The sequence below is a fragment of the Rhododendron vialii genome, chromosome 4a (genome assembly GCF_030253575.1).
Source record: "Rhododendron vialii isolate Sample 1 chromosome 4a, ASM3025357v1".
Classification (NCBI taxonomy): domain Eukaryota; kingdom Viridiplantae; phylum Streptophyta; class Magnoliopsida; order Ericales; family Ericaceae; genus Rhododendron; species Rhododendron vialii.
In genome coordinates, this window is record NC_080560.1 from 8,282,368 (window position 1) to 8,306,029 (window position 23,662).

At 37.3% G+C, this 23,662-nt stretch overlaps 1 protein-coding gene and 2 long non-coding RNA genes across 6 annotated transcripts in view; 2 read left to right on the top strand and 1 right to left on the bottom strand.

Annotated features, from left to right (window-relative positions):
- Window positions 1-447: 447 nt before the first annotated feature.
- LOC131323047 (2-alkenal reductase (NADP(+)-dependent)-like) overlaps window positions 448-23,662 on the bottom strand; it is a 43,162-nt gene continuing 19,947 nt past the window's right edge. Inside the window, exons 1-7 of one of the 2 annotated variants that reach the window (XM_058354664.1) lie at window positions 17,170-17,178; window positions 4,488-4,756; window positions 4,041-4,221; window positions 3,765-3,931; window positions 1,627-1,709; window positions 1,273-1,399; window positions 448-861 (exon numbers count right to left, since the gene is read on the bottom strand). In XM_058354664.1, the coding sequence (XP_058210647.1) occupies window positions 610-861; window positions 1,273-1,399; window positions 1,627-1,709; window positions 3,765-3,931; window positions 4,041-4,221; window positions 4,488-4,742 (1,065 nt within the window). In that variant the 5' untranslated portion in view covers window positions 4,743-4,756; window positions 17,170-17,178 and the 3' untranslated portion in view covers window positions 448-609. Of the gene's footprint in view, window positions 862-1,272; window positions 1,400-1,626; window positions 1,710-3,764; window positions 3,932-4,040; window positions 4,222-4,487; window positions 4,757-17,169; window positions 17,179-23,662 lie in introns of those variants that run through there. The other variant, XM_058354663.1, reaches the window with a different exon arrangement.
- On the top strand, window positions 10,702-12,502 carry LOC131323053 (uncharacterized). Its single transcript, XR_009199066.1, has 2 exons — window positions 10,702-10,899; window positions 12,026-12,502. It is a non-coding gene; the product is annotated as an uncharacterized LOC131323053 (long non-coding RNA).
- LOC131323051 (uncharacterized) lies at window positions 19,003-23,554 on the top strand. 3 transcript variants are annotated; one of them, XR_009199065.1, is made up of 5 exons: window positions 19,035-19,244; window positions 19,359-20,084; window positions 20,531-20,659; window positions 22,414-22,510; window positions 23,347-23,554. It is a non-coding gene; the product is annotated as an uncharacterized LOC131323051 (long non-coding RNA). The 3 variants fall into 3 exon arrangements; XR_009199064.1 differs by having other exon boundaries at window positions 19,019-19,244; window positions 20,023-20,084; window positions 20,531-22,510; XR_009199063.1 differs by having other exon boundaries at window positions 19,003-20,084; window positions 20,531-23,554.

Below are 23,662 nucleotides of genomic sequence, written 5' to 3' on the forward strand. Positions count from 1 at the left end.
AGGTTTTTATTTTAGTTGGTGTTTCTGTTGTTCAGGCTTTGGTGTTTCTTTCGGCTTTTGTGGGGTTTTGGTTGTGGTGGTTTAGGTGGTTTCCATGTTTTTAGGGTGTTGATGCGGATGGCCTCTTGCCATCTTTTGGTGTTGGTTCTTGAGTGGCGTTTGCTGGTGTGCTCGAGATCCGTTTAATCTTTGTAATCATATTTAAAGATTAATAAAATCTTTTTGCTTTTTCAAAAAAATTGCACAAATTCCTTCATTGCTTTTTCAAAAAAAATTGCACAAATTCTTTCAAGGATCGAAATAAAAAGGTAAATAAGCCCATTGACTGCAATGCTCTGATATTAGTCGAGGTGCAGACAATAATTAAGGAGAAAGCGAGTACTTCTAACAAGAGTGGAGATGAATAGCTTAAATTAACAGGTTGGAACAAAGAAACTGCAAGCAGTATTAATCCAATAACTAATTAATCAGTAGATCATTTAATATAAATCTTTGTCAACGTACAGAACAACCAAGATCAAAACACACCCGAAGACAGAATTATCTCATAATCATCTCAATATCCACTAATATAAGAGTGGATGAATTTCAGCAAATGGCATACAACTACTAAATAACTTGAATGACAACTTTCCCACTGTTGGAGCTAGAGAAGAGGGAAGAAAAACTCTCCAAGAAGCTCTCAATCCCACTGTAAACCTTGTGTTTGGAACGAACCTTTCCTTCTTTCAAGTAGGCCTCCATTTCCTTCATGAAATCCCCAAATCTGTCCAAGTATGAACCCACCAAAAACCCTTGCATCTTCACTTCTTTGCCCACCATGTTCAGCAGGTTACTCACCCCTTCTCTCTCCGTCCATGCCTATATACGTATCTGGTTAAAATTCTTACGATATCTGGATTAAATATGCATCATCGGATATATAATCTCATGCGGTATAAAGATATGCAATACCATGCCCCGAGTTGTAGTACTATAAATCTATAACTATTGGTCTGATGGGATTAACCACAACAACAACAACAGAACCCATGTAGTCTCCAATGATTGCGGGTATGGGCGGGGGAAGATTGGAGACAGACCTAATCTTTGGCAATATACCGCTGCTCTCAGGTCTGATAGGATTAACCATCACTATTAATCTCGTCAAACAACAACAGGCCCACAGAGTAAAATAATTTTTGTGCCTAATTAAAAATATCGTTCGATTCTCACTTTGGTTCTTAGACTTTATATATTTCTTCAACTTGGTCCTGATAGGTTTGGGAGTACCTTGTTGTATTGAGAAATCATGCCACAGAGTGGAATACGGGCACCTTGGTTGACATGGTTAAGCACTGCCTCTAGCATCTTTCCTCCCACATTCTCGAAGTATATATCAATTCCATTAGGGAAGTACCTGCAACATTTTTGAAAGTCTGATTTTATTAACAATCATATGAAATTTCTCAAAATTATTTCTGACATTGACTCGACGGCTTAAGCTAAACAAGAAATTAAATAATCCAAGAGGCAAGAGTTATAAGAAATTACGAATGCTAGCTGCTGCTTTATTTAACCATAACTACTAACGTTGAATGTGGAGAAATGAAGTATATATATGGAAAACAGAAAACAAATAATTACTTGCTTAAAGCAGCATCAAAATCTGTCTCTTTGTTATAATTGAACGCGTCATCGTATCCGAATTCCTCCTTCAATAACTTCACCTGCATAGTGCTTCAATGAATTAGTTTGTTAAGAAAATGTACCTTTTGAATCTCCCCTTTTTTCCTCCTTTATTCTGTAGTATTTTGATGCAAGAAGTTTGAAAAGAAAAGAGAAAGGAAATTAAAAATGAATCTTGAAAACCAAAAAGAAGAAGAAGAAGATATGTGCGTCAGATTCGTTAGTCCTTCTGTTTATTGGGTTCGAAAATGATCACAAAATGAGTAAACTTTCCATAAAACCCATTTTTGTAAGGTTACGAGCCCAGTTCTCCCTTAATTTTTGGTGGAATAATTGTTCATCATTTTTGAATTTTTGTTTGATTCACTTATAAGATTTGGATTTATCAATTGTATCGACAAGAAGAGTCTAAAAAATAAAATCACGAACAAAAGGCCCAGAGGCCCAACTGGTATTTCTGTTTTCTTTAGTGAGGTGAGAAATTGGCCTTTGTATGTTTACTTATTCATATGCGCTGGATTGTGTTTGATCTATAGTCATGTTTCATCAGGCCCAGAGGCCCTTTGTGGTCTTTCAAAATTAAGGGCTAAAAATAAGTATGGAGTATTTGGTGTTTTCAGGCCCACGTTACCATTGATAGTATGGGCTATGAGCCCATGAGGCTGAGTTGGTGAAGAGGGTTGGTTTGCTGAGCCATCCAACTATTGGGCTTACAGATTGGCAGAGCTAAGTAGAGGTCGGAGTAAGTAGAATTGAGTGCAATTAGTGTCTTTCTTATATTTTCATGTACATGGACAGAGTTCGTTTTCCGTAAGTATCCATCTCTCTCTCCAAATCCCCTAGGATACTGTAGATTAGATTAGATTTAACAAATGACTCCAAAAAAAAAAGTAGGGAGCCGGTGGGGCACACGCCTCCCCCCCAAATTAAATTTTTAGCTAATAATAATGTGTTATATGATTATAAATGTATAACAAGTATAGAAATTTCTGAAAATTTAAGTAATGTTGATTTAATCCAGTTAGAAATTGAAGTTATTTCACATTTTATTGTAAAATTTTCTCAATTTCTTTTATAAACGAAAAATAAGCACGCACAGGTTTTGCGATTGTCAACAAAAAACCAAATAATATCGTGTGGAATATATTATTGTACTACAAAAGTTACACGATATATATAGAACATATATACACGAAAATACTTTCCTTAAATCAGCCGCCACTAGAGACAAAATTCTACGGGAATGACTTCGGTGTCCCCGGTCATTTTGGGGACACCGTAATTTTTGGCATAACAAAATCACTATGAGCATAACCAAAATATATTATAAGTACACCCAAAACCATTATAAGCATAACAGAACCATAACAAGGCATAACTTGATTGTTATGCCTTGGTTGGGTTTGGTTATGCCTTGATTGGTTTTTTGGATATTCCTTGGTTATGCCTTGTTTGGGTTCTGTTATATTTGTAATGGGTTTTAGTTATGCTCATAATGGTGAAGTTATGCCAAAAATTATGGTGTCCCCAAAATGACCGGGGATACCATATCATCATCCAAATTCTACCTCCATTACAATGAAATATTCTAGTGTTATAATACGGGGAATGACTTCGGTGTCCCCGGTCATTTTGGGGACACCGTAACTTTTGGCATAACAAAACCATTATGAGTATAACCAAAACCCATTACAAGCATAACAGAACCATAGCAAGGCATAACCAAAACCATAGCAAGGCATAACTTATTTGTTATGCCTTGGTTGGGTTTAGTTACGCCTTGATTGGTTTTTTGAATATTCCTTAGTTATGCTTTGTTTGGGTTCTGTTATGCTTGTAATTGATTCTAGTTATGCTCCTAATGGTAAAGTTATGCCAAAAATTACGGTGTCCCTAAAATGACCGGAAACACCATAGCTACGACACTAATAACACGATTCAATTTAAACATCAGGATCGCTTTAGTGTCAAAGTAGGACCAACTTTGAATGCACGGAAAATCATCACTTGTTAGAAAAAAGTGTACGCTCTATTCAATGTGCGATGAAAATGAGTTTGAAGAGTCTTTCATCTAATAAAATTGTACCCCGAAATACCTTTTCGTCAGATCCGGTGCTTCCGATGACTCGACACCCTTTCAGCTTTGCCAATTGTCCGGCGAACATTCCAACGCCTCCGGCAGCGGCTGATATGAACACATTTGATCCAGGCTTAGGGTTCCCAAGAACCTCTATCCCCACCCAAGCAGTAAACCCAGGCACCCCTGAATTCATTTTAAATGACCATAATGCATGTCAAGGAACTCGAAAGAGGGTAAAAAGGTAATTCACAGAATGTGCAATATCGTAAATTCCCGTGACTAAGAATTTTACCAAGGGAACTAAGATAATCCGGCAATGAGATCCCAGAAGTTGAATCAACCTTTCTGAGAAAAGCAGTTGGCACCACACAATACTCGGCAACCGGCGAAAATGGGTTAATTACAATATCACCCTCGGTGAATTTACTGCTCTTCGACCGAATTACCCTTCCTATCCCAAATTCAGTCAGCACCTGCATTGCCAGAGGAGTGTGTTAATTGAAAATGCTAGATTCTGAAATCGGAAAGTCCAAGGCGAAGAAAATGAGAGTAAGGAATCGTAGGGCGGTTTCCCAATACGTCTCACCGCCACACGTATCTGGAGTTTAACCACTTCGTATAGTGGAACTCCGCAAAAACGTGTCACGTTATAGAGGTGTTGGGGCACCGCAGGGTATCACGTGACGCTGTTCCCGAGATTTTGTGGGAAATGGCAGTGGTGGAGTCGTAATATGCGGACCTGATTGAGGTCAAACTGGGAAAAGTACAGCCCGTCCTCGTGGCCGGTCATTCTGGACCGTATATACGGATCAACGGAGATCCACAGCAGCTGTACCGCCACGTGGTGATCGGGGATCGAGTCAGGCCCCAGTGACAAGCTCAATGTGCGGAGCTGGAGGTGATCGGACGTGGGAACTCCGTCCGGTGCGTAGGCAGATAAGTACCACTCCCTGCTCTCCACTACACCCAACTCCTCCTTCGCACCACCACCCATCTCTCTCTCTCTCTCTCTCTCTCCTCTTCTTCCTCTCTCTCTCTAAAATGTGATTCACCCAACTTTAGAAAGAGGGACAGACACCCACTACATAGGAGAAAAACGAGGGGTTTTTTGTGGACTCCGATTTTTTGTTGTTACTTTGGAATTTCGAATTACAGATTTATTGCAAATGTTATTGGTGTAGGAGTGGTGGGTGAGTAGTTCTCGTCGACTAAATCACATCGTCATCATGATGTTTACTCACTTTTTAGTGCACTACTAGTCGTTTGGTGCGGAATGTGGGCATCACAGTACGAAGATTTCACTGTCCAAAACCAAAAGAAAAATTCTATGTACCCCGAAAGAGTACTCAGAAACTACTACGAATTTGAAAATTGATGGTCCAAATTAACTTTAAGTGAATCTGGACCATTGAATTTCAAATTCGGAATAATTTCTGAGTACTCTTTCGGGGTACCTAGCACTTCTAAAACCAAAACCCCGAGAAATAATTTCGAATTGCCGCTACTAGTTTTTGTTACTGGGCTTTTAGGCTGGATTTCTCTTATTCTTTACACGAACTAAACGGGTTATCGTCCGAAAAACAAAAAAACAAAAATCGAGATAGGTCATTTTCTTCTTATACAATTTTTTTCGGGAAAACCCAATGTAGTTTTTTTATTTTTTATTTTTATTGTAGTTTTTTTCGTTAGTCAATTTGGTTTTTCTTGCAAATCTATGCTATACACTATCAAAGAAAATGGTCCTTTTTGTAATGAGAGCTCTGACGGTGTTACGTCATTAAATTTTATGAAGAAGTTCATTATGAACATAACACTATCAAAGAAGTTCATTACTAAAAGATTCTATTTTTATTTTTATTTTTAAAGTCTGATTTCAAAAACTCGCATGTATTTAAAACATTTTTAAAAAAGCAAAATAGTTCTTTTATTTTAGGAAAAATGGGACCCTTTTAATGAGATGAGTTGGTCGTTAAAAGATCAATTCAAGTCATTATGGACTTTCACCATGTTAAAGTTTGTTCTCATTTGGTTGGTAAGAAAAAGACTTTAACAAAAAGCTGTTGTGCAAAGACGACCTTCAATCTATTCGGGTCATGAATCATTGTCAACATTAAACGCCTAACTAAATAATTTTCACAGGATGAATTTAGGCAAAGGTAAAGTCTGAATTAGAGATGTTTAACAACCCTTGGACTTTGTTGACCCTGAAGTAGGAACTGAAGAGTGTACTCCTCTTTCTCTTATGTATAGGGTCTTGACCACGACTCATCTTGTGATCAGATTACTTTATGTTATTTTGTCTCACAAACGTGTAACTCGAGGAGTTTGGTGAAGTGGACATGGAACAATAACCACATGTTTTATTTATGAGGAGTGTGTCACAGTTGAGGCTACTCCAGGAAATAGATTCAGTGGAGTATTGTGGGGTGATCCGGATCTAAACGTAGCATTTTCGTCACGCTCGTTTGATTTGCCTCCGCCGTGATTGAATGAGAATGGATAAGAGACTCACGAGATTGTCATGAGGGGCCAGGGATGGCTAAAGAAGGGTGCCCATCAACCTTTGTGAGAGAGGGTTGTAGTTACAAGGCCTAGGCGACTGTTTTTCTATCACGAAAAATATAAAAACCTCTGAATTTAGGGGCAACTAGAGATTTATGCGCATTTGGGTCAAACAAACTGTGTAAAATGTAATTTCCTTCTCTCTCTCTCCAGTTGCAAAAAAAAGGTAGACCACTTCCAAAGTGCCATAAGACTGACTTTGTCTTCAACGTTACTACCAAACTGGCACGACTAGACGCCCCCGCCAAAATTACACTATTTCATAATTTTTTTTGATCATACGTTTATGTCAGTTTAGGGCCTTTAGGCTACTTCAATTCATTTAATTCGGAGATTAATCTCATTATCAATTAGTGGGTGCCTATTCAAAATCAGAGCAAAAACTTAATTTGTATGTAACAACCAGGGCTAGTCCAAAGGTTTTTAGTGCCCAAGACCTAATAAAAAAAAGTGTGCCCTTAAAAATTTACTCCCTCCGTCCCTTTTTAAATGTCCTACTTCGTAACTCCAACTTATTAAAAAAACATCATCATTATACCTTTCACATCAATTTTTTTCTCCACTTTCCCTACTTACCCATCATCATTACATTTTTTACTCACTAACTTTTCAAAATGGAATCTACTTTTAGGGACAAAATAGACAATGTACCAATTTTTACCCACTAACTTTACCAAATGGACACTTATTAAGGGACAGCCCAAAATGGAATACTGGACTATAATAAGGGGACGGAGGGAGTAATATTTAACAATTTTTATAACAACAATCACAATACGAGAAAGCCAAATCAGTATAAAGTTCTACTAATAATTACATATGAACACAAAATACGAGATTGTCAAGTTTTTGGGGTGGGTTTGGGGGAGAAACGATTTTTGGGGAGGTGTTATTCGGTGGTTTGGGGGAAATGATTTTGAGGTTTAGTAGATTGGGCACTTGGGCTTATGGAATGGTGGGTTGGGCTATCTCATTACCTCTAATTGGGCATTTTTTTTCTTCATTTTATTGGGCTTAAAAAGAGTCTTACTCAAACTCAATTAGTAACGACTCCGAAAGAGTTGATAATACCTAAGACTGAGGTTTTGAGCTCTTAAGTTCCAATTTCTGAGCCTTGATTCGCAGGCCAACCAGCTCGCGGTTAATTACCGGGATTATTTATGCAATATCACTTTCTTCATCGTGGTCAATCATTTATACCAAAGACTATATATATACAGCAAACAACTTTTAAATCACCTACCAAACAACATTTAAGCTTTCTGCAGTAGAATTAATCGTGATAGCAAAAAATAAAATTGGTTGGAAAGAAATAAGAAAACAATCTTTATACCAGAGTCTATACAACAACACCCATCTGCACAAGTCAGTTGCCTAACTGCCTGAGGTGAAGAACGATTGGTGCTGACGGAAAACCTGTTCGCTTTCTTTTTTTTAGACAAATTGTCCCTCTTTGTTTAAACTGTTTGACATAATTATTTAAACTCACTAGGATTGGGACATAAATGAGTTCCACAAATAGAATGGTTATTTAATTTCTTTTTAACTTATATAGGGGTCCTGCATCATATACTTAAGTTCTCCTCCTAGTAGATTTAAATCATTATGTTTTCATCCTGAAATTTAAAAAAACAACAATACTCTTATGTATACAAAACATATTTTACTATATAACCTAATTCCTCACAACCCTAAATCAAATATGTTGCAGGAGGGGGACTTAAATATGTCTATGCTGCAGGACCCCTATTTTAGTTTCCCTTTACTAAATTATATGTGCAATTCAATTAAAATTTTCTCGAGATTACATATTTTGTGTTCGATTAAAAAAGTTTAATTGTAGGAGAGATTACGTGTTGTTGCAATACCACATGCAACATGGAAAACATTAATTCCTTGAGATATGTGTATTGCCATAATTGGTAATTTATGACATTAAATTGTGTCATCATTAATATTGAATCTCTGACCAATAAGGTGGTGCAAAAATTAATTACCATAAATTAACTAATCGAAGTTAATGATGCTAATTAGAAATCAAAATTTTGAATGCGCATGCAAGTCTATGTAATATTTCAGTTACTCTCTGTGAGTAAAGAATATACCTTTAATTAATGGCCAGATAATATACATTATACAGCAAAGATTACAACGTCACTTGAAGACATGATAAGAGACGAAGAGCACATTGGACTGCTGGCCTATTCATTTGGGGCTTAAATATTGCATCTTTTAACCTTGAATTATGACATTTTTTCAAATACCCCTTCAACTACGAAACCCTGCCTTGACTACCTTAAACTATCTACACCTTTTAACTTGGACCTCTAAGAGCATCTCCGATCCTTATCAAAATTTTCACCTACATTTGGGTAGAGATATGGGTGAGGCATCTCCAATACTAAACCCATAGTTTTACTCAAATCTATTATTGAATGACACACTTGTAATTAATGAGTGACACAATTGTAATTAATAACAATGAAAAGAGGGTTTGAAAAAAATGGGTATGAGTTTGAGTCTCCCCAAATTAGAGTGAGGGAATGGGTAAAACTCAAAATGGGTATGACATTGGAGATGGATTTTTAGGTTTTTTTACTCAAATTTTGGATATGGGTAACAAAATGGGTAAGGATTGGAGATGCTCTAATTAATCTTTAGTCACTTTTAATAGCCGTTAAAGATCTTAAAATAGTTTCTAAATGGTATTGTCTAATCCAAACATGGCAAGAATGTCAAGAATTAGAGACTAGACATTTTCCTGTGATTTTTTTACGCGAAGAGTTATTTGGTATCTTAATGATTTTGAGGATGCAAGGGCATCAAAAAGTGTTAATGGGCCTAAAACGGAGGGAGGTCGATGGATTGGAGTTTGACTGGAAGAACACAGTCCAGACATGATCTGGTCTTTGGTTTTGTCAGATATATATGTTTCTTAGCATTCTAGTCATATTTTGAGAAAAACAACATCTGAACACAATTCCAAAAATTGTAATGGCTTATACGACTAAATGCTAATAAAAGGTACAAGTTGAAAGGAGTAGATAGTTTAAGGTGGTCAAGTGTCAAGTTACATTCTCTCACATTATAAGGTGGTAAATAGAATCCATCCGTCAATGTACTCTAACTCAGTTGGCATCTGGGAAGGGTCAGGGTTTGAGTCACGTTGTGAGTACTTGGAACTCAGGGCTATAGATAGTCAAACAAACTTAGTGTGGACTAACTTACTAATTAACTTCCTGCTAGCTAAGTCCCATTGATCTATACGTACAATATTTTGGGACAAAAAAATAATAGAATAAATTCATCTCATAATTGGTTGAAAGTACTCGGATTGCTTCAAATGGAAGTTGCAACACTTTTACTCGACCTTCATTCAATGTTTTTTTTTGTTCTTTCCAATCCAAGCAATGTTGCGTGAATCGATTACTTTCAGAAAATTGTTCAGACAAAGTCATACGCTAAACGAACTGATGACTTAGAAGAGTGGAAAAGGTGAGTAAATAATTGAATAACGTGTTTAAAATAATTGCTCAATATAGTAGGGTTCATTGTAAATCTGGTGGTGGCATTGATAACACGTAAAATCCCGTTTAAAGTAGTACTTCATACTTAGGTGTATTTGCCATAATTGAGAGAATTAATTATATATTCTTAAGAAAATCATATCATTTTTTTTATTATGGAAGTAAAATTATAAATAAACTGCATTACAAGTTGATAATATTTGCTGAAAATGGTTGAAAATCAGCTTTGTAAGTACAAGTATAAAATTTGATTCAAAAGGCAACCTAAAATTAGCCTTCTCTAGAATTATATTTTGGACACGGGAATTGATATTTACGCTCCACTTTTAACGTGAAGTTACTAATAGCTTCATGAACAAAATGGAGCGCCCTGCATAAAAAAGGGAGCGCGAATATTAATTTCCTTTTTTGCCTTTCAAAAGTTCCTAAAATTTCAAAATCGGTTGATAAGAATTTTGACAGACACTCACAACGACTTTTTAGAATTTCTATTCTAAGATTTTTTTTCCTTAACTGTGCACTTACATGATGTTTGTGTCCTTCACATGGAGCCCGTGCCTTTTTTTTTTTTGTCATTCGTTAAATTTAATTTACTCTATTTTAAAGGATTTGGAGAGGGAGATGAATACTTACAAGAATCGAACCATGTCCATCGGTAATCAGTACATGTGCATGAGAGTATAAGAGAGGCACCAACTGTACTCCACTACATTTGCGAGCCCGCGCCAATTTACGTAGTGTACTTTATTTGCACTCTGTGGAAATTGTAATTTCTCTCGTTTTATTCTAACCCGTCACATTAAAAGCGTTGTTTCAACCAATTAGTATTCTAAACAAACTCATTAATGCTCATCCAATTAGGACCCTTATCACGTTACCAAATATGTCCAACTCCTTGTAGCACACAACCAGGCAATACAAAGCACCTCACCCAGTTGCTCTACATAACATCTCTCTCTCTCTCTCTCTCTCTCTCTCTCTCTCTCTCTCTCTTGTGGGTGGCAGGTTGAACTGTTGAAGGGTTTTCGTTGGTCTACTTTCACAGTTCAAACTAATTTAAAGGTATGGTTTTATGATTAGTGTTTTTGGGTAGAGAGATGTTTTTTTTCCTATATTGCTCGGCTTTGGGTTGAGATATGTTCCGGAATAATATCTGATATACTTTTCTTTTTGTTCTTGTTTGGGTCCATTTTTCCTGTTCATCTAGATCTTCTGAAGTAAACAGCTAGATTTATCTAAATCTCAATACTTCTGCAAAAAGAAGGGCACACCAATGCCCGTAACCATGGAAATCTTACGAAACCGAATCCTAATCCCTAGCTAATTAAGATCATAAACTTATGCCTCAATACACACCCCTTTCGTCGAGTGTATGGTAGGCATTATGCAATATACGAATTTTTTGCTCGTGATGTGGATTTTTGTGGCCCGACCTATGAAATTTTGTGGTGCTTCATCGCAGGAGTATGAATTTTTGTGGTCAAAACATTTAAATTTATACGAACTTTTGTGGTCAAACATATAAATTCTTGTGGTACAATTGATTAATTTTTGTGGTCCACCTTAGGGATTTTGTGGTTCCAAAAAGACGATGCTATTAATGTTATGAATTTTTGAGGACCAACAAATGAACTTTGTTTGCGTTGGTTATGAATTGAATTTCCGTAGTCCAAGATACAAAATTTACCTTGTTTGATTACGTTTGTTGTGGTGTGACATGAATTTTTGTGGCTCGAGATACAAAATTGTATACACACACTTCTCTTTTAAGATCGAGGTGTGTTCTATTATAGCCTTGTTTGCCAAAGAACTTGGGCTTTCCCTCTTCCATTAAGTGATATAAAAAAAAACATATACCAAGGCTATGTTAGAATTATTGTGATTCTGTTATTTTTTTCAATCAAAATATTCATAAAAGAAGGATGTCATGCCTAAGAAAATTAGCCAAGTTTTTTTGTATTCTTCACCCAAAGAAAAAGCAATGAAAAACGAACGAAAGGAGGAGCCCACAAGACGAAGGATGGATACCAACCAGACGATTTTATGTTATTCGTGTTTTAATATTGATGGGATTTTATTTTGTGTCTTGCTTATTTATTTGTTTTTAATAGCAAATCAAAGATTCAGGTTATCAAAGAAGACCTTTTTAATTAATTTATTTCAAGTAATAAATTCCAATTGTGTATAGAACTATGGGAAGCAAAAAGGCACCAAGTTGGGATGAACAATGGGGAGGTGGTGAAGACGAACACGACGTGGCCGTGACCAATGGTAACAAAAGGCTGGGCGGCGGCAGCAGCAAGAAGATGGAGGAGGCGAAGGCGGCGGCTTCAGCTGGGCTAGGCAAGGCAAAGGCGGCTGCGGTTGTGGGAGCCCAGAAGGTGCGGAGCGGGACCTCTGCCGGTATCAAATGGGTCAAGAACCAGTACCAGAAAAAAAGCTCCTCGAATAAATGAATCATCAGATATTTCAGTTCAAATACCTAAAGAAGAAAAGGATAGAAAGATTTACAACTTTGCTTCAATTTTTACATTGAGTAATTTAGATCATATTTCGTAAGTCTATTTCATAGAACTTTGCTTGTATTTCTATCTTATTTCACAAGGGCTTATTGACATTTTTTTGGATGATATATTGTTTGAGTTTCATCGACGTCCCCAAATTAGACATTGTGTCAATTTCTTTCTCAAGAATGTATTTATGTTTAATTATAATTAGCTTGGTACCTGAGGTTGTCGAAATTCTTTTTTGATAAGAGAAAGAAATTTATAAATCTTCCAAAAAAAAAAAAAGTTTGCTGAAAGGAATTGGTCAAACCACCATCGTCTTCAGTTGTTTTTATTTACAGTATTTTTTGTTTTACTGTCAACCGTGGTGCAATTTTGGACTGAGCAATGACCGGGAACCGACAACACACAAGGCCCACTTCGGATCCCGTACGGATGATCCGAGCCGTTCAGCGATTTAAAAATAAAAAAATCCCGAATGGGCTCTATGAAAAATCAGTTCAATCCGATATGTATAGGTACTCGATCTAAAATTACATTTTTTATTGGCCGTTGGTGGCCTTAGAATTTTCGATAAAAATTGAACAAAAATCCATATATTAGACCCGAAATTGAAAACGGACAATTTCAGTAAAAGGTCTGTGAGTTAGAAGTGTTTTTTCTCATAAAGTGGGCTTCAGTGATCCCATCGTACAGTACAAGAATACATGGCTGGTGTGTCCCAAGACCATTATAGGACTAATGCCCAGCAGACCCAATTTGCGGGTGTTTTGAGCTTTGAACTCAGAAATTACGAATATATGCATATGTTCTAAATAAAACTCGACGTGACAAAGAATTCGTTCAATGGATTTTTGGATCATCAAAAGACCAATAATCTTGTCCATTTGACTTATTGGTTGGACATAAGAAGAATGAATTTACTCATTTAATGTCGTTTGTTGGTTGAATAAGCCAATAGTCCGAATTATATTTTTTTTAGCCAAATCGGGCCTCGTCTCATTATTGGATTAGCTCGCCAAAGCCCAAATTACACACTCTAAAGGTCAAAAATCAAGTGGTCAAATGGACCATTTGTAGCCAACCCAACAAGGCTCTGTCCCAACAGGATGGGAGGGGGGCCTGAGTGCCTAAGTAAGATGTCTCTGGTTCGATTAGATGGAGCATATGCTGTAATCTTGCCACCAACCTCAAACACTAGCATTAGCATTTTAGAGCTACTGCACAAAATTTTCTTGTGGTCACATCTACTATATTAATTTGGAGAATCTCAAACATGTGCAAGTGACACGGGATTTAAATGCAAGGATTGAACAGAACCAACATCCTCTGCCCTTGGCCATGCCCCCCAATAAATGCAGAATTAAAAGCTCCCACATTTGTCCCGTGAGCTTTTTCTCACGATTCTCTTTGTACCCTCTCCTAAGAAAATAATCAATACTCCAACTTACTCCTTCGTTGGGTTGTTGGGAAGAATTGAATGCAACTTCTTCAAATGGCCATCACCACTTCCTGTCTCTCTCTCATCTCTCATCAATTTGGAGGGAGACTTTGGCTTCTCTCTCTCTCTCTCTCTCTCTCTCTCTCTCTCTCTTTCTAGCACCCCTCCTTCCTCCGTTCATCTTCAGATGCATCCTCTCTTGTTTTTTTATTTCGTTTTGGCTCGACCCAGATATATTCTTTTTGCACCACTGAAGATATCTCTGTCAGCTTCATTATTGGTTATTGATTTTCCTCATAGCAACATACAAGTACATGCATGTTTATAATTATATATATGTGTGCGTGTGTGTGTAGTTATTACGCACATGTATACGTAGTGCTTCTTTTGTTGTGATCTTCTGTTTCTTCGTGATTTCTTTATTTTGTTGATTTCAAATGAGATATTACAAAAGATAAAATAACTAGTTTGGTTTTTTTCTTTTCTTTTTGTTCCTTTCTTAGTCCCAAGAATGTTTGTCTGATGGTTTTTGACATTCTTCTTTTGGGTAATGATTTTCACACTCTTTTTTCTTTTGATAAATGCACTTGATTTCTTGTTATTTAGTGAAACTTTTATTTGTAACATTTTCACTAAAAGACCAAAAATGAAGTGCATTTATATGTGAAATTCATTTTTCCTTCGGGGAAGACTGTTCATTGTGAAACTTCAGCCTTTATCTATAGGGTATTTAAGCCCCTGTTGAGTCTTCGTGAAGCAAATTAACATTACTTAAGTGAAATGTAAAGTTATGGAGAAATCCCTGACGGAAATAGGCACGTTGCTTGCCAAAGCATCAGCGCATTTGTTGGCTTTTGGATTTATATTTTTGTTCGACCCAGCTGCATACATCCCCGTGAGGAACTTCAAAAGTTGCGACGGAAAAAGAAAATTACACAACACGGGATATTGGTGCGGTTCAATAAGAAAGCAGTGCTCAAGATATTTGGGTTCTACTTTTTGATTGAGCCGTGCCAATATCACGTGTTACTGCTCTCAATCCCTCTCGTTCTCTGATGCCTCTTTCGGTAACGTCAAGAAGTAAAGGTAGTTCCTCTGTTTTTTTTTTTCCCCCCCAATGGTTTCCTTCCCCTTTATCATTAATGATGCGTGTTGCATACTTCTCCTAGACTGTGCTTGCTTGCAGTCCTTGTTCTATGCTCTTACATATCTTGCAGAAATACTGATCAAGACTTGTTTGGCGAACAACTTTCAAAAACAGTTTTCGGGAGAGTTTGTCCAAAACTAGAGGTGGGAATGTCTGATACGACACGAGAACACGACACGAACTCTACATAAAATTAGCTGAGTTAAAGTCAGCTATTTCTGATACGGAACACGAATATGATACAACGTGATAACACGAAAAGCTAAACATGTCGGGTTAGGGTTTAGAGAATTTTGATACGAACACGAGATAACACGACATGAATGCAACACGACACGACTCGGGGTGAAAATTTATGAAAGAACACGATAACACAACACGAAGTTGGCGGGTTATTAGGGTCGGTTATTTTTTACACGGAACACGAATATGACATGACACGATAATACAAAAAGTTAAATAGATCGTGTTAGGGTTGAGAGAATTCTAACATGAACGGGAGATGAACATGCGCGACACGACACATTGTCCCCTCCTATCCAAAACAGCCCCATTTTGGAAAGGAAAAGAAAAACTCAGAAATAGATCCCATCATCTGGAAAAGTATATTATGCATGTACAGATGTACTTAGGAAATGATTATGGAATAGAAACAATATCGCTATCGAAATTCAAATTTGGAAGGTGTGCTGCCAAATTGGTTAGAACATAGGCCACCAAATATGGTAATTTGTTTTTCCCTCATTCTTGTTGTAGAATTTTTTTTTTTTTTTAAATTTTTATCGTCTACTCTTGTTGTAGTTCACATGCTTCTTCAAGAACATATGAGTTGCTCAAGTTGTAATGAGTTTCGTCTCCCAATATTGATTGGATACGGGAACCTGCATGTAGTGCAAGGGCACATTACAAGGGTGTAGTGCACAATGTCAATGCGAGTCCATTCTACAATCAATGATCCAGATTTCAAAAAATATCCTACACTTTTGAAAAATACTTTCGGACGGCTTGGATTTTACACTACATATCTAGAGTGCACCCATTCACTACAACGTTCCGGGTCCAGGCGGGTCCCATGTTTCATTCCACAGACATCGGGTCCAGGCGGGTCCCATGTTTCATTCCACAGACATCGCAGAAACATACGCAGTGATCCGCCACAGCAAAATGTGAAGTCACAAATTTTGTTCTCACTCGCAGTGTTCGTTTATCAATTGTTTTTCTTCCCATCATTTGGACCATGCGGAAAATGAATTTTTATGGTGGCCAAGGGCATAGGATCCTGTGTACTAATTTCTTGCTTTTTGTTATATGTTCTAATGCACCTAAGCACCTTTGTGTCGTGTAACGACGTCGGTGTTCGTGTTTTCAAATTTCTTTACATCTTGCAATTGAAAGCACCCTTTTTTGTGTGTTGAGAATGCCATCGAAAGCACCCTGAGAGAGATGGGGCATAGGATCCATGGCCATAGCGGACACGATGGGCTCAATTTTTGTATGCCATCTTCACCATATCTCGTCTAACGCAAAAATGAAAAATAAAAAATAGGCTCCCAAACAGGCTCATAATATCCAAACAAAACAAATATACTCCCTCTCCACGGACTAAAGCAAACCGCCTAGCTCAACCTTAAAACACTATCAAGTATCAACACTAGTGTTGTGCGGGGGGCCACCAAAAGACCCAACCGCACAAGAAACAATTGATGGTTACGAATATTGCACCGAAGAAACAAAAAACCTATAACAAGATTACAACCGGAGGAAATGATCAGAGACAGAGATTAATTACACTAATTTTGGAAATTTGTTCCAATCTATAACAAGTATGGTGATCCTAATAGCCTCACCCATTACAATCAATAATTACTGTTTGCACATAAGAGGGTGAGCGAACCCAAGTGAATTGACTTGGTGGTCTGGAAGGTAGGGAATTCACTTCCACAAAAGATCTCCGGTTCGATTTCCTTGTCGGCAATCCTTGTGGCCAACTGGCCCCGTTTTCACATGTGTAAAACAACTGTAGAAGGAGGCTGACTCGAGGGGCTGTAGGAATTGGTATGAGACACCCATAATTTGGTCTAAGACCTTCTCCCGTCTCGATCCATTAAAAAAAAAAAAAAACAACAGAGAGAGAGAGAGAGTAACAACAAATGGAGGAGTTAGAGTTCTTCTGGGATGCTCTCCAGGGCTGGCCTCCAGCTTCCATTTGGGCCTCCACTTGTTCCAAATTGAGAAACCTTTTCTTCTTCTCTTCAGCTTCATTTCACTTAACAACTGCTCCACAGAAGAGTACTTGGATTCATTGTTCTTCAAAAACTGAACCAACTCTCTTGTGTCACCACAACTCTGATCCTCACCCCTGTTCCACTTTTTGAATTATTCCCATGATTGTATTTACTACCGTTGTCGCCACCCTCCTCCTTACTTGGCTACATTGCTTCTGCTTCTCTAATTGGTTGCTTACATTCCCCATTTTCCACTATAGTTGCCTGCCTTGCCACACAATTCCCCATTGTGGAGAGAGAGAGAGAGAGAGAGAGAGAGAGAGAGAGAGAGAGAAGGAAAAGTTGGGCATTTAAATAGAGAGAGGGTGGGAGAGATCACATGAGGGTCCGGTTATTACGCCGTGTGCTTGGATCAACAAAATGTAAAGATACGTTTAATTTCTTGTGCATTTGATTCCACTGTATACGTTCTTGTGTACATCATGTGAGCACATACTTTTTTTATAACTCAAAATGTCGGGTGGGGCCAGCTTACACACACCTTATCTAATCTTTGTGGACCTAATCTCACCAATCACCATCCACTAACGGAAAGTCGGGTCAAATCTCCATATGGATTGGTCCCGTAAGAATTGATAGTACTAAGGAAATATTGAACCAATAATCTTTTAGAAGAAGTAAACTCCTAAAGTTCTAAGTCTTTACTATGAGGCCAAACCGGTGGGGTTTATGTGAGCACATAAGCTATGCATTTTTTTTCTTTTCTCTGTGACTGTAATTTTTGGTTTTGAACGTTTCTAATGGTTTTTGTTATGATTTTAGTGGTTTTCTGTTAGTGTCTAAAATCTAGTGTATTACGAGTTAAATTGTTGTGTGACCACATTATTATTTTTTATGATTCGAGTGTCGGAGCCACCTTACACGCACGGCGCACCTCAGTTATACTGAATTCTAAAATCCTGAAAAACCTCAATTTTAGCTCAGTCCCAACCCATATATGCTTCTAGTTTTTTTAATTTACTACCCTAGTACCCTGAAATTGTGTTCCCGGGACCCCAGGCGATATTAATAGCTTCCTTTTTTCAAAAAGACAAAAAGAAAAAAAAAGGTGGTGACAAAAAGCTTAAGCATGGTCCACCAGAGATGAATATATGCACAGGGTAGTTGCAGATGATGGAAGCCATCTTCTTTATAGGATGTCCTAGAGAACATCTTTGGTTAGATTTGTTGAGACCTGTCCAAATTTGGTTAAGCTAAGTCTCTGAAGGCAAGGGCACGTTTGATCGATTGTCGGATTATTTTTACTAAGAATTGGATAAGATGAGATTAAGGGCAAAAATAGAGCAGACAAGTGGGGTCCCGGAGATAATAAATAGTAGAATTATACGAATATTGAGATTTGGTATACATCTCATGAATGGAGTCAGGGAGGGGCCAGTAAGAGCAGTCGCCCCTGCAAGAAGAAAAACAAACACTACTATTATATGTAAAAAAAAAATTCCTATGAAAGTATATAGGCTCACCCCTGTGTAGAATTTAGAAAAAAAAATTGTAACCTTTGAACTACTAGGATAACAATATTAATTACCGAAAGCTAATGGCTAAAATATAACAAAAAATAAAATTATAGGATTAATATTGTGAATATTCAAATAATAAACTTTCACATTTCGTTAGATGAATTTAGTGTTTTATAATTTTTTTTTTTCCAAAATCTCAATAGCATACCAAATATGCCCCCGTCACTACAAGAAAAATGGGCTTAACCGGACTTGATATTCAGCAATTGTAAGAAACCTCGGTAAAAGTCCAACAATTACTATAGAGGAGCGGAGATTACCACACAATAATTACACTAACCCCCTCTATCTCTAGAACAAAAAGAACAACCGCTCTTCCGATTTAGGGCTTCCCTTCTCTTCGCCGGTTCGCCTCCTCTCTCTCTCTCTCGATCTCGATAGATGGAGATGGAAGCGAAGGAGGAACAAAGAGAGAACGAAGTGATTCCTTCATCGGACGAGAGCCGTTCCGTCAGCGATGACCATCATCTTGTGCTTTCCGGAGTCTGGATTGGATTGATTTCTCAGGTAAGTAATAAATCTTAAAATAATCTTTGTAAATGTAATTTTTGGTTCTAGAGCTCGACTTCTTGAAGTGATTACTACCAAAATCGATCGTTCTTCATGCCTTCTTCGTAATAGACCGATTCGAGCTCGAAACAAGCATAATCGAAGGCTGAGATGCGCGATTTGGGTTTGAAAAGGTCCACATGGTGTCCGAGAGTACTCAAATCGTTGGAATACAGTTCGAATTAGGTGCGAAAAACTTTGATTCAGCGAAATAGGGCTAGATTTAGGGCTACGAAGCCTGGCTGGCTGTGATATGGAGATTTAGGGTCCCGATTTGGCAATTGGTTCCAGCTCGCCTTCGAAGGTTGGTTGTGATGCTTTGGATTTTTAGGCTTATTCTTGTGTGTGTGTGTGTGTGTGTGTGTGTGCCGGTTGCGTTTTTAGGTGGTTTATGTGAGTTCGGTTTGTTTTTGTGACCATCAAATTCTGTGTGTTTCCTGGGTGCGTTTTGAGGTGCTCCGGCTGTTGTTTCTCTGCAATTATCTGTATGTTTCTCGATGTTTTCCTCTCTTTTTTTCTTTTCGCTCCAACGGATCTAGGTTTCACTGGTCAGGGATGGGTATCTACTTAGGGTCGCGATGAAGGATGGTTTGGCGAGGGCACAAAAAGCTTGGTTTGGTGTTACGAAATTATAAAATCCTTACTTTGGCTATGGAATTACTTGTATAAATTCTGTGTTTGTGAATACTAGTTCCTGAAAATCCATCGTCATGCTAACATTTTGGTCACTATGTAGGCACAAAACAAGAAAGGAGAAGGGATTCAAACTGCGCATTTCGAAATGTTGAGTTGTACTCAGTAAGGTTCATTCTAATTTTGTTCTTGCTCAATGCTTCTATTTGATAATGTATCACTTCATCTATGAATATGAACCATATTTGGAAACTGATAAGGTACATGATATTCTTATTCAAGGGGCCAGGTTAATTGGGATTTCTGTAAGACCACTCCTCTGGTATGAGAGTTGATTAACCCAAAAATTGAAACCACTTTTGTAGTATGAGGGCCTTCAAACTTATTGTTGGATATCCAAACTATTATGCTGTTAGCTAAAACGAAGCTAATTACACTTGACTATATGATATGTCAAATTCTCAAATGTCGGTGATTTATCTTCCATGGAGCATCATGGAAGATAAACTTTGATAAGCATGAGAGATTAAACTTACTGTTGTTATTTTCTAGTTGCCCTCCTAATAGAACTGTTGTTTGTTCCTCCCTTAAATTTGCTTATTATGATGTAGAAGTTGGTGGAAAACGGGACACATGCAATGTTTTCGGGTGCGCTGCATGTGTTAGAGCACGGAAGCAGTTGAGCATACACGAGGCGCCGAATATCTTGACAATTGTTTTGAAGAGATTTCAATTTTCAGGTACTATTATCTGCTCTAGGTCTACATTGTTTTCTGAAGTTCTTTTCATTACGACATTAAAGGTATTATGTTGGTGAGTATGATGTAAGTTGCCCTTTCCAATTACGTGTGACTAAGACATGACTGTGGTGATTTGTATCTCTCTCTCTCTATGGTGCGTGTGTGTTTATACACTTAATTAGCTTGACTTGACTTGACTTGTCAGCTGTATCTTGTTGTTACTGTAGTAATTCTTCGCCTCTATCATTTTATTTTCTCCTTAGGTAACAAAAGTTTCATACTAGATTCAACATTTTGTTACTATCACTCATCGGGGTGTATACTTATCCGGGCAGATTCAACATTCTGTTACTATCACTTTGAATGATTCTCAAATGTTCCCAAGTCATTCCCTCTCCTACCTTTTTATTATTCAACATGGATAAGAGTTGGATAAATTTGCCTAGGTTCGATCTAAGATACCTACAATGGGTCATAAATTTTATGGAATTTGCATGTTAGAACATTCTTGATGGGCAAACAGAAATTGCTTGTCCTTGTAAGAAATGCCATAATGTGGCTAGAGTGAAGATGGATTTAGTAAAGGAACATGTCATCTGAATATTGTATGGTTTTAGATGGTTTCTTGGTCATTCTTTATGAAAAAGCCAAAATTCTATGAAATTGGAATATCATGAGAGAGCCAAGCAATGGAAATGGTTCGCTATCAATCAATACGAGTGAGACAAATTACCCCTTTTACCCAAAAAGGAATGAGAGAGGGACTTTCGAGGAGAATGACAATTTCCTCTATTAATCGCCAACGGGTGCTTTTCCATTACCATGCATATCACCATTAGAAGGTACTGGTGTAATGCTTGTTTGTGCTAGTGGAAACATGAAAGCAACCATTACGGTGAGTGATTTTGTTTTGTTCTTTAGTTTAAATTTGCACTCGTCTTTGGCTTTTCCTTATGAATTCATTACTGTCTTTGTTTTGCAGCTTGGTTTCTCTTAGTTTATTGTAACAAAATCCTCATAGAGTTGGTGTAAAGAGTAAATATTGATTTAGTTTTGGTATCCCTGAACAGTCGAAGGGTTAGTGAAAGAATGGCCTCATTACCCTACCCACAATCAAAGGGTTGGATGTAAAAAAGCATCAATTGTTAATGGGGCTCTTCTCAAAAACCGTTGGGGTACGAAAGATGTAATACTTGGTATTGTCTCTCTTCTCTCTATAGATTATTAGTGTACAATTGGAGCTTCAACTCTATAAGCAATCTGATCATGTAGAGAAAAATATTTATCACAATCCCACATTTTTCTTTTTTCATGTCATTGACTAGAAAAGTCTGTTAGTTGAAGTGAAGTCCATTAAATAAATGAGGGACAATTAGAGTCAAAGTTTATACTAATGGTACCCAAAGCAACCATGTATCTTGTGATTTTGAGAGTTGTGTTTGGTTCTTCAATATGTAGTTCTCAGAGCCCATGGTATGCAACAGATACATATGGATGTGCTGATTTGTTTATGGATATATCACTTCATATTTAAACTGCATTTTGTGAGTTTGTAGGGTGGAGTGTTGTGAGATAGGATCTGCATTTTGTTGCTTTACTTACTCTACCTGTTGTGGTCTTCTTTTGTTATTGTTCCTTTTGTGGGTTGATTCCAGTTAGTAAGCATGATTTGAGGTCAACTATTATTCATTTATGTGATTGTCTATTTTCCAGACTTAATAAGCACTAATTACAGATACTTGCCACATTTACAGACCATGTTCGCGGTTGATCAGTACTGAGGGTGGAGTCCAATGCACAGTGATATGCCTTACCCAAGAAACAAATGTCTTCCACTCCCTGCATATTTAGGTACTTTTTGGGTCGGTTTTATGAATACAAAGCACTTTCAATATGAAAAAGAAATCCAGACTATCACGTGCTTATTTGATATGGGCGTCTAAAAATCATGAAAGGCAGTAAGCAGATAGTTGCCTTTTCAGTTAGGTATATCTATTGCTTGAATTTCTGTTTAAGTATCAATTCAAAATAATTCCATCTATTGCTTGTGGCATTTTTGTTTTATGTCGATTGTCGGTTCTTTTCCATTCGTGGTTTTATTAAGATAAATTATACACGTGGATGGAAGTAAAGGATGCTTTTTATAACATCTGTATTTGGCGTGTTTTGGATGGATTTTGTTATGCAATATGCTTTAGAGTAATTATAATGTGCAAGAGTCTTCTATTTTGTCGGGCCTTTTTGGCAACCATTGTGGTGGAGAACATACATGATGCAATGTACTTGAGTTCCATTTCATTGGAAAATTGCAAGTGTGGAACTGCAGGGGGTTTGGTGAACTTCTTGGGTACAATGGAATCAAGGTAGATTATAGGTGAATGTTCTGGTGTATCCATTTGTATGGTACCGAGAAATGAGCAGCTAATTTTCCATAAATATAATTTAATTTCCTTTCAGGTCAATTATAAAATTTTAAGCACTTCTGCCTACCTCTTGCAGGTGGCTCTTCCTCGAGAGTCTTCCACTGGAAAGAGATTAAAGATTTGGGTTGCTAGTTTTGCTAGTTTAGATTGCAAATAACCATGTTTTTTTTAGGAATGCAAGCCTTCCTTTATTCTGTTAACTTTTTTTTAATTATTTCTCCTCCATCAGTTTAAACTAATTTCTCTTTTCTATATGATTCTTAGGGTGTCCGGGAATCTCATCCATGTTTGGCAGAAGCAATACTATAGTTCCATGGTTGAAGAATTTTTTTTCTTTATCCTAGTTGTGCTTTGTGTGAATGTAGATTGTGGACATGATGTAATATGATGTTGGGATGTTGCTAAATTTTTTGTTAGATATTTCAATCCTATGGATTATTAATGAATTTGAATGGGTATATGAGTATTCCTCCTTCTGCTTCTTGGACTATTAGGAAGATTTTTAAGCTTCGCAGTTTGGTTCAACCTTGGATAAAATCTGTAGTTGGTAATGGGCTTGATACTTTTCTTTGGTTAGACA